Source organism: Poeciliopsis prolifica, unplaced genomic scaffold, assembly GCF_027474105.1.
Source record: "Poeciliopsis prolifica strain line A6 unplaced genomic scaffold, Auburn_PproV2 SCAFFOLD017, whole genome shotgun sequence".
Taxonomy (NCBI): domain Eukaryota; kingdom Metazoa; phylum Chordata; class Actinopteri; order Cyprinodontiformes; family Poeciliidae; genus Poeciliopsis; species Poeciliopsis prolifica.
This window is the reverse complement of record NW_026562392.1, coordinates 40565-52014: the sequence shown is the minus strand read 5'-3', so window position 1 is coordinate 52014 and position 11450 is coordinate 40565. Positions and strand designations below refer to the sequence as shown.

The 11450-nt window shown below is 43.7% G+C and overlaps 1 protein-coding gene across 1 annotated transcript; it reads left to right on the top strand.

Annotated features, from left to right (window-relative positions):
• The first annotated feature begins 9253 nt into the window (after positions 1–9253).
• Positions 9254–9796, top strand: si:ch211-198c19.1 (uncharacterized protein LOC100151013 homolog). The gene has a single exon (XM_055042329.1). It carries the CDS (start codon positions 9254–9256, stop codon positions 9794–9796), a length of 543 nt encoding a protein of 180 aa, XP_054898304.1.
• Positions 9797–11450: the final 1654 nt, after the last annotated feature.

The window sequence follows — 11450 nt, the reverse complement described above, 5'->3', positions numbered from 1 at the left end:
GTCAACCTTTCCATCCAAGAAGATGCACAGCTGCAGGCCAGGTATTATTGTCCTAATAACAGCATGCATTATTTATGACCCTGAATAAGATTTGCTCAAGCTATTGTCTATTTGACATGCCAAGCCAGAAAAAAAGCTCAGTCAGTGCTTTTGACCAAAGATTAAAGGATTACTTCTCAAACATGCATCAAATAATCAAAATTATGTTTATAATAATGGAATGACATTATAACATGTTATAAAACTCATACTACTTCTCCTTTAAAGTTTTATTTTTATGAAGGGCTGGGGAAGCTGCAGGAGAAAAAGTTTCAAAGGTTTTTTGCAATTTTGCTGCCAAAAGTTGTTGTAAGCACAAACAGTATTTTTCAATCAATGAAAAACCTCTGCTTCTTTACTTTTCTTTTTAAAAGAATTTGAGTTAGTGGGGAAGCAAACAATGCCAGCAAAAGGTCTCCAAAAACAGTTCAATGAAAACAAACAAAACAGAAGACTTTTATTTCATTCTTACTTTAATTGTTTTACTTTAATTAGATAGTAGGTATATGTAAGCTGTAATAAAACTAAAATATTATACATTTGTTATTTTAATAATAATGCGTTATTGGAATGATTCTATTTGGCAGATTTGTTTACAGTGTTTGGTTCATTTAATTAAAAGTTTGATTAATGTTTCACAAAAGTAACATTCATAATCAAACAAATGCATAAAATTAGGCAAACATTAAAAAACATACAAAAAAATTCATATTTACAAATTCAACCTAAAATATTATGTTTGGGAGTCCAGAGAGCTGGCTCTGAAAAGACAGATGAGGGCTTCCCTCAGAGAATGTCTGTCTGTCCCATGGAGACAGAATCAAGCTGGGCACAAAAATGAAAATTATCCATCCATCCATCTATCGTCTGCCGCTTATCTGGGGTTGGGTTGCCTAAGAAGGGAGGCCCAGACTTCCCTCTTCCCAGCCACTTCTTCCAGCTCCTCCGGGGGAATCCCGAGGCATTCCCAGGCCAGCCGGGAGACATAGTCCCTCCAACGTGGCGTGGGTCTTCCTCGGGGCCTCCTCCCAGCGGGACATGCCTGAAAGACCTAACCAAGGAGGCGTCCAGGCCACCTCAACTGGCTCCTCTCGATGTGGAGGAGCAGCGACTCTACTCTGAGTCCCTCCCGGATGACCGAGCTTCTCACCCTATCTCTAAGGGAAAGCCCAGCCACCCTACAGAGAAAACCCATTTCAGCCCCCTGTATCCGAGATCTCGTTCTTTCGGTCATGACTCGACTTGGACTTGGACCATAGATGAGAGCTTTGCTTTTTGACTCAGCTCTCTCTTCACCACGACGGACCGGTACAGCGCCCGCTTCACGGCAGATGCTGCGCCAATCCACCTGTCGATCTCCCGCTCCCTTCTCCTTCATCGTGAACAAGATCCCAAGATACTTGAACTCCTCCACTTGGGGCAGGACATCCTCCTCGACCCAGAAAAGGCACTCTACCCTTTTCTGGCTCAAGACCGACCTCGAACTTGGAGGCACTGATCCTCATCCCAGCTGCTTCACACCCGGCTGCGAACCGCTCCAGCGAGAGCTGGAGATCACGTCCCGATGAAGCCAACAGAACCACATCATCCGCAAAAAGCAGAGATGCGATCCTAAGGCCACTCAACAACTTGGCTGTGCCTAGAAATTCTGTCCATAAAAGTAATGAACAGAATAGGTGACAAAGGCCAGCCTTGGCGGAGTCCAACCCTCACCTGAAACGAGCCCGACTTATTGCCAGCAATGTGGCTCACCGGTCTGACACCAGTCATACAGGGACCTGACAGCCCGTATAAAAGCGCCCGGTACCCCATACTCCCGGAGAACCCCCCACAGGGCACCCCGAGGGACACGGTCGAGCGCCTTTTCCAAGTTCACAAAACACATGTGGACCGACTGGGCAAACTCCCATGCACCCTTCAGGACCCTGCTGAGGGTGTAGAGCTGGTCCTTTGTTCCACGTCCAGGACGAAAACCACACTGCTCTTCCAAAATCTGAGGTTCGACTATCCGACAGACCCTCATCTCCAGGACCCCGGAATAAACCTTGCCAGGGAGACTTAAGAGTGTGATCCCTCTATAATTGGAGCACACCCTCCGATCCCCCTTTTTAAACACCAACCCAGTCTGCCAATCCAGTGGCACTGCCCCCGATGTCCATGCGATACTGCAGAGTCGTGTTAACCAACACAACCCTACAACATAAGAAACTCTGGGCTTATCTCATCCACCCCCAGGGCTCGGTCACCGAGGAGCTTTTTAACCACCTCGGCGACCTTGACCCCAGAGATTGGAGAGCCCAACTCAGAGTCCCCAGGCTCAGCTTCCACAATGGAAGGCATGTCGGCGGGATTGAGGAGGTCTTTAAAGTATTCCGCCCACCAGCCCACAACATCCCGAGTCGAGGTCAGCAGCACACCACCCCCACTGTAAACAGTGTTGGTGCTTCACTGCTTCCCCTCCTGAGACGCTGGATGGTGGACCAGAATTGCCTCGAAGCCATGCAGAAGTCTTTCTTCATGGCCTCTTCGAACTCCTCCCATGTCTGAGTTTTTGCCTCAGCAACCACCCAAGATGCATGCCGCTTTTCCTGCCGGTACCCACCAGCTGCTTCTGGAGCCTCAGATGCCAAAAAGGCCCGATAGGACTCCTTCATCCTGACAGCATCCCTCACCGAAGGTGTCCATCAATGGGTTTGAGGGTTGCCGCCACGACAGGCACCGACAACCTTGCAGCCACAGAACCAGTGAGCCGCCTCAACAATGGAGGCACTGAACATGGTCCACTCGGACTCAATGTCCCCCACATCCCCCAGGACGTGATCGAAGCGCTGTCGGAGATGGGAGTTAAAGCTCCATCTCACAGGGGTTCCCTGTAGACAGATGTTCCCAGTAGACCCTCACATCATGTTTGGGCCGGCCAAGTCTGACGGGCATCCAACTCACCACCAGGTAGTAGTCAACTCCGCACCTCTCTTCACCCGAGTGTCCAAGACATACGGCCGCAGATCCAATGAAACAATGACAAAATCAATCATCGAACTGCGGCCTAGGGTGTCCTGGTGCCAAGTGCACATATGGACACCCTTATGCCTGAACATGGTGTTCGTTATGGACAATCCGTGACGAGCACAGAAGTCCAACAACAGAAAACTACTCGAGTTCAGATCAGAGGGAGCATTCCTCCCAACCACGCCCCTCCAGGTCTCACTGTCATTGCTCACGTGAGCATTGAAGTCCCCCAGCAGAACGAGGAAGTCCCCAGGAGGGGCACTCTCCAGTACCCCCTTTAAGGTCTCCAAAAAGGGTGGGTAGGTTGAACTGTTGTTCGGCCCGTAAGCACAAACGACAGTCAGAACCCGTCCCCTCACCCGTAGGTGGAGGGAGGCTACCCTCTCATTCACCGGGGTAAACCCCAACCCTAAGTATGCCCAATCCTGCCCGACGCCTCTTGCCATGGACAAGTCCAGAGTGAAAGTACATCTGGCCCCTCTCAAGAAGACTGGTTCCAGAACCAGAGCCATGCGTCGAGGTGAGACCGACTATTTCTAGCCCGAACCTCTCAGCCTCACACACCAGCTCCAGCTCCTTCCCCACCAGAGAGGTGACATTCCACGCCCTAAGAGCCAGCTTCTGCAACTGAGAATCGGATGCCAGGGCCCCCTTCCTCGGTCACCACCCATCACACACTGCACCCTACCCTTTTGGTCCCTCTCATAAGTGGTGGGCGCATGGTAGGAGGGATCCATGTTTCCTCTTTGGTTTGGGCCCGGCCGGGCTCCATGGGTAAAAGCCCCACCACCAGACGCTCGCCAACATGCCCCACCTCCAGGCCTGGCTCCAGGTTGTGGCCCCAGTGACCCGCATCCGGGCGAGGGAACACAAGATCCAAAGTTTCCATTCATCATTAGGGTCTTCGGGCTGCACTTTGCAAATTAGATTTATGTATATTATTGTCATGATAATGTATAGATGAATAAATCTGGCATTCTGTTTTAAATTGCGTATTTTCTGTTTGACTCTTAATTCATCCCACCATATTTTTGGCCATCAGATTGTCTTTTAGTGTTAATCTTTTCTTTGGAATGCCTCTTCTCAAACCTTATTTGCATTACTAAAAACTTCTAATATTGTTTTTGTTGCAACAGCTTATTACCTCACAACTAGCTCAAAGCTAGTGGTGAAATCAGAAATGGATCCTAAATTGAAATTGTGTTTTTCATTATTGCTCCAAATACTCAAGATAGATGGAAAGAGGTAACAGGAGCAAATGTCACTTATTGTTTCCACTACGTGGCTTTTTCTTATAACATACTTCATTAAAGCTTTATTTGTTTAAGAGATGCAATCTTTGTGTTTTGAACACTATTTTCTCAGTCTATGGAATGGATGCTGTGAGGGGCTTTGCCAGTTGCTCCCAATAAATGAGATGTGGCATGGCAATCGGTGTAAAACTCGGGTCATAATAAGTGCCCTCATACATAAATTACCTAGTTAAGGCACAACTAATCACAGTGACACAAGGCGGTACCCTTCGATGATGCATATGTGCATTACTGTTGCAATAACTAAGATCGGCATCCATAACAAGACTTTATTAATGAAGCTTACATTTGCATCCATGAATAAAACATCCAACTAGGTTCTCTAAGTAAAACAAAATTGTAGAAAACATTTGTTTTTAAAGACATGTCAAAAAGGATACATATTGAGGTAGTTTCGTATAACTCAAAAATTACATATGTTCTTTTGTGTTAAAATAAAAGACTATTTCTAAGTCTAACATGGCGTTTTTCAGTGTTCGCTCCTTAAATGTTCAATGGTTGTTCAATGGATAATCTTCAGGTTTTGGAAACAAAAAATAAACAAAATAGAAAATGTTTCCAATTATTGCATCCTGAAACCTAATAATAGCAGACATCAGTTCACACTTCCTCCATACACGTGCAAACTAAGTACTTCCTCTTTTGTTTCAAAGCTGTAACCATTAACAAGAAATGAAACCAGCCTCATATAGCATATGATGAATGTGCCATATGAAGGTGAAAATCTTGTCTTTAAAAGGATTCTAATGATGTTTTCAAATAAGGTTTTGTGAGAAGAAATGAAGAGTTGTCTTTTTTGCATTTCTGGTGCTGGAAACAGAATCAACTGGCCAGAGAGATCTCAGGACCAAAACATCTTGTTAAAGAAATTTCAATATCAAAAATTCCATGTTCATTTATACCGTCGCTGTTTTATGTTTATCAAATTCAGGTTCATGTTGGCCAAGCTTCCAAATATTTAATTAATGTTAGCCACTTCGTTTGGATCAGCACTTCTCTCTTCATAGTGGAGGATGGTTGTTTACAGAGCAGATCATTTCCAGTAAACTTCATTAATTTGAACTGGTGCATTATATATATTACAGACAAATGTTGGCTGGCTGGCATTTAAAAGTTTTGCAGAATCCACGCCTCCTGTAGGTAATCATTTCTCAACAGGATCTTCTGTACAGATCTTCTTGTACAAATCTTCTGTACAATGCAATTAAAGTGTAGAACAAGAGGCTGCTTTTACCAGGCTAGTGTTATGAAGTGAAATTACATCAGTTATATAGCGGTTCTCAAAGACGCATTACAATAAAATCAGTCAAATTGTAGCTACAGCTGCCCTATGGCAGACTGACAGCACAGAGGTCTTCATTTTGCTCAATCTGACCTTCTGACCATCTCCAGCAGGCTAGGTGGCTGAAGTGTCTTGTCCAAGGACACAATGATAGAGGCGGGTAAATCAAACAGGCGGATTGCATAGCCAATTCCTATGACCGTCACGACAATTACAATCACAGAGGACAATATGCCATTGATGTGACATTGATGGATTCAGTTCTGATTCCCAGAATCTGCTGTTAAAATCCTAGAACCCTAGAAACAACAAACACTGATGGAGAATACATCTTACTGCAGAATCACTCCCCCATGCTTCACTGTAGACATACACACTTGTTCTTTATTGTTGAAATTTTCAAAACTTAAAGACAAAGAGGAAACTATAAGTTTTAAAGAAATTTGACACTGTGCATTTTGTAGAAAGCTGCATAAACTGGATCAGAATGTATACAATCACTTCCAGGGTACAGTGAGACCAGCATCTGACTTTTTGGAGCTTTGTTGCATTATATCTTGTTTTTGTCCCACTCTGAGTATTGCTTTTTAATTTCTTCAATATTCACACTGCTGAATTTTGCATTTTGCTATGGATTTAGCTTTCCTAAATTTGGCTGTTTGAATACACACATACACACGCACACACATAACAGCATGAGCATATTCTCAAGATTGATTAAGATTAGAATCTTTGGCTGAGTGTTGTAGGTGAAATGGAGAGGACATTGTGTGTGGAGGGTAAGGAAGATGATGTGAGGAGGCTGCAGCCTGACAGTGCAGCTTAGAGCGAGCCCTGGGGTGCCTGGAAGCTCCTCAATAGAAGTGTCAGACTGGCTTATCAGGAGCATTTACCTCCACCCTAACTCGCTCAATATCCATGTTCCATCGAGGAAGTACAAAAAGCACAGATCTACTTTAGTCTAGCAAGTGTGACAGTGACTATGACATTTTTCTCTGCTGCTCACACAGAGCTGTTCTATTTTGATGAGACACTTTTTATGCATTCTATTCATAAATTATGCAACAATGGAAACTTATGAAGCTAAAGATGTGCAACCACTACTTAACCGAATAAAGAATGACTTCAGTCGTAAAGTTACTTATGCTCTCGGGTCACACAGGAGGATGACCGCAAATAAGTTTTAACAAGTCAAGTTTATTCCACTTAAAAAATAAATCCAGCTACTACCAATTACCAACCAAAAATAAATTAAAAACTTATATTGTCCACCCTCAAGTTAATGTTCAAACATCAATCAGTGTAGTTTTGTTACCTTTTAATTTTAAAACTCACTTCAACAATTGTCTTTTTTTCCCAAGAAAATTACATATAGTCGAAATAACAGCTCAGTCAGCTCAGTCAATGTGCACGTAAGTTGTCAGTTTTGAAAATGTTCTTGAACAAATATTTTTGTGAAATTAAAAAAAAAAAAATTAAAGGATTGCTTGTCCCCTTTATTTTATTTGTTGTCCAAGCAAAGCATCCAGCTCCAAAAGCACCTGTCCCAGACTTCAGTCCGAGTCACCCTCCTGCTTCTGGAACTGCACTGGCTCACTCAGATATCGGCTGTACAAAAAAGCCAAACCTGCATGTAGAGCATTAACTGTTCTTGCAAATATATGGAAATCAGTGAGATCTTACTTCTTTCTCATTGTAACTGAATTAGCGTTCAAAATAAACCAAAAATGCCCAGTAATAAAGAACTTAACATTAGCAGACATGGTTACAAATATCACTACACCATAAAACAGCTTAATTTCACAGAAACTGTTCTACAGGGACCTGACACCCCATATCAAAGGGCCCAGTACCCCATTCTTCCGGAGAAGCCCCCACAGAGCTCCGATCTACATGTTCACAAAACACATGTAGACCTGTTGGGCGAACTCCCACACACCCTCCAGGACCCTGCTGAGGGTGTAGAGCTGGTCCAGTGTTCCATGACCAGGACGAAAACCATACTGCTCTTTCTGAACCGCAGGTTCGACCACCATCCTACTCTGCCAGTCCAGCAATGTCCATGCAGTATTGCAGAATCACATCAACCAACTCAACTCTAAAACATCCAGAGCTTTAAGGAACCCAGGACGAATCTCATCCATCCCCGGGACCCTAGGGCTATCCTGATAACAAGGAAGGGAAATCTCTGCGGACATAAATCACACAGAGGTTCATGGAATAAGGTGCATTCGGCACCCCTGGTCAAGACATTTATTGAGACATTTATCTGTCATCACAATGTGTTGCTAAGTACTGGTCAGCAGCCAGTGAGAAATGGCGACTGCTTTGCACTCATGAGTGCTTCAATTCTGAAGCAAGTACAGAGTCATATGTGCTTTAACATCAAACCTGCAAATATGATGTTAAATATCTAAAGGCATTTAACATCATTCTACTTAAAACAGAAACAGTTGAAGTGGCTCATTAAAAGCCAGATAACTGACATTACATGCATATCAATGACTGTATGTCAACCTCTGTTTGGAGCACCAAGTATCTAGTTCTAAAGGTTTGAGACAACAAATGCTGACATGTTCGCAAGATGTCTGAGGATTTATAGCCTTTGAAGAAGAGAGAAAGACAAACCTTACTCTTAAATCATATTTTACTCTATTTTTCTAGTTCTCATTACTGAGACAGATATTAGTGGATGATGTGATATGGCTTGCATATAGCAGTGACATATCCAACAAGTAGACAGGTGAGATAGTGATATGGGGACTAATCATACCCACTGGAAGTACATGCACCGCCACTTTATTAGGTACACCTGTACGTGTCATAAAACATGACTAATCTCAGATTGGTTTCTGGAACACGACAGTTAGTTCACTGAACTTGAATGGCCTCCACAGTCACCAGATCTCAATACAATAGAGAACCTTTGGGATGTAGTGGAAGACTCACATCATGAATGTGTAGCTGACAAACCTACAGCAACTGTGTGATGCTATCATGTTAATATGGACCTGACTCTGTGAGGAATGTTTCCAATATCTTGGAAACATTCCTCAGAGGATTTATAGCTGTGCACAATGACAATTGCTGTGATGACAATTGTTGTGATGACAGAAATTTAATAGGATTACTTCAGTTAATTCAGAATTAACTGAATCAATCCTATGACAAAAATGATTAATTCAGTTCTGAAGGCAAAAGGGGATCCAGGTGTACCTGTTAAAGTGGCCGATGAGTGTATCTATACCTATGGGCACCTGCAGAGAATCTGCTTAAGCTTGTCCAAATGCAAATGAAACTTTACCACAGTAGCTCTGCAGCCACCAAATTCCTTTCTTTTAAATAACAAAGAGGAAGTCAAAAACACTCATTTCCTTGTCAGGACAGCTGGTTCACTGCTCTTAAAACACATATCCAGAGAGAAGTAAAAAGAAGAACAAGAAGGCTTCTCTGCTGTCATATTTTGAATCCATTTTGACATTTTTGGTCTTCTGACGAGAGGTGAGTGGTTATGGGATGTATATTAGGCAGATACGGCCAATATATGGATACAGCTTGAAAAACAGTATTTGTATTTGTATCACAATATTATTTCTGGTTCTCTTTTCAGATGGCACAAGGCAAAGAGAGTTGTCCCTTGTTTTCTTACACAATCCTGTGTTCCCTAGCTCTTGCATCAACTCTGAAAACTCTCAATTCAAAGCAAGAGCTGCAGGGCAGTGGCTTTGGTCAACCCCCACCCCGCCATGGTCTCAGGCTTCTGGTGTGGTTTGTCCAGAACTGCCTGGACAACAACATGAGGGCTTTGTGTAATCCCATTGAAAGAACATTTGGATTTCATGAGTTTAAGAATCATGGGACACATCCTCTTCTACCAGTAATTCATGACACAAAGGAGTATGGATATTACACCATCGGGAACCTCAACTCTCCTCATGCTGAGGACCTGCCTTACAACGTGAGGAAGGACTACAACCCCAGAGATCCTGACAGTAACAAGGACAGAGTTCTTGTGAGATACAACAAGAACAACAGATGCATTGAGGACATATATGCATCTGGACATTATTATTCAAAAGAGACATTCAAAATAGGCCCAAATCTTCTTGCTGCTCTTCGACAAAAAGACAAATCTTGCTTTAATGGAAATTAGATCTTCTAATCCCTTCACTGGCAGCCATGACAGCTTTCATACAAATGTACGTTTTTTTTGAAACAGTCTTGATTGAAATGTATTCAGGAAGCATGCTTCTAATAATTTGTCATGTTCTTACATCACACCATGATGTGTGGCAAGATGGCGCCGGTGTGTATGGCTGCTCGTCTGTCATTCTTACATTTGCTTATGTTTACACTACTTTTGACTTGTATCATCTACGGAACTGAATCTCTGCTGGCGTATGATCGCAACACACTACTAGACCTCCAACCTTTGGCCCAGGATATGGTGTTATTTGATGTTGGTGACCAACAATCCTTGCCCCCACTTCTGTCGGAGATTCCGAGTCACCTGCTTCGGGTACCAGCGCTGCTTACACGGCGGAGACATCATCGTTGTCGCGGTAGACGAAGCGGCCGGCTGGTGAAGCTGAAGTTCTTTCTGACGCATTGTCCTTGTTTTACCCGATCATCACATGGACTATTTCTAGGCTCTCGGGTGCCTCTGCGTTTTTTGGATCCCGTTGATGTCTGTTTGGTGCCTGTGGCTGGTGTTGAAGCCCCTCTGCACCGCCACCATTGCCCCTCCCAGTTCTATATTCACCAGCGGTGTCTTCAAAACCTGAGACCGCTGTGCCAGGTCTCCCAACCTGTTGAAGCCCATACTCCAGTTCCTGTCAGATTTGGCCTAATAAACACCAGGTCGCTTACGAATAAAACTTTTATTCTTTGGGACTTTTTCATTCACCAAAATCTGGATTTCCTGTGTGTGACTGAGATGTGGCTGAGTGTTGGTGAGTCCAGTGCTCTGTCTGAGCTTCTACCAGCGAACTGTTCTTATTTTAATTCACCACGGAGGAGGCACAGCGACTGTTTAGAAACAGGACTATAAATGTAAGCAGTGTTTTCTACCGACGCCATTCCCCAGCTTTGAGTTCACGTCATTTGAGATGAGACACGTAAAGCCTGTCTTCTGTGCTGTGGTTTACCGGACCCCCAAATATAATAAGGATTTTATTAGCGACTTTGCTGACTTTTTAGCTGGGATTATGACTAACTATGATCATGTTCTTATTGTTGGAGATCTCAATATACATGTGTGTTGTCCTGATAAGCCTCTGGTAAAGGACTTTTTAAACCTTCTGGACTCCTTTAACCTGGTACAGGCCATATCTGGCCCCACACATGAGCGCGGACACACACTGGATCTGGTTATGTCCTGCGGTCTGCCTATGGATCACATGGAAATCTGTGACTCTGTGTTCTCAGATCTCCTGCCTGTTTTATTCAGTGTTAGTTTGACACCTACTGCAGTTAAAACCCGTGCTGCCGCTCGGCGTTATCGGATTATTAACCCCTCCACGGCCACTCAGTTCTCTACTGCTTTTCTTCAACTTCATGGATCATCTGACTTCCTCCACTTTGATACTGAAGAGCTCTGCTCCTGGTTCTATTCCTCCTGTCAAACAATCCTGGACACGGTTGCTCCATTAAAAACTCGGCAACCAAAGATTAACCCTGAGCCTTGGTTTAATGACAGAACTCGTGCTGTAAGGAAGAAATGTCGCCGTATTGAACGCATGTGGAAGAAGGATAAACTGCAGGTTACTTTTCAAATTTTAAAAGACTGTTGGCGACTCTATCAGAGC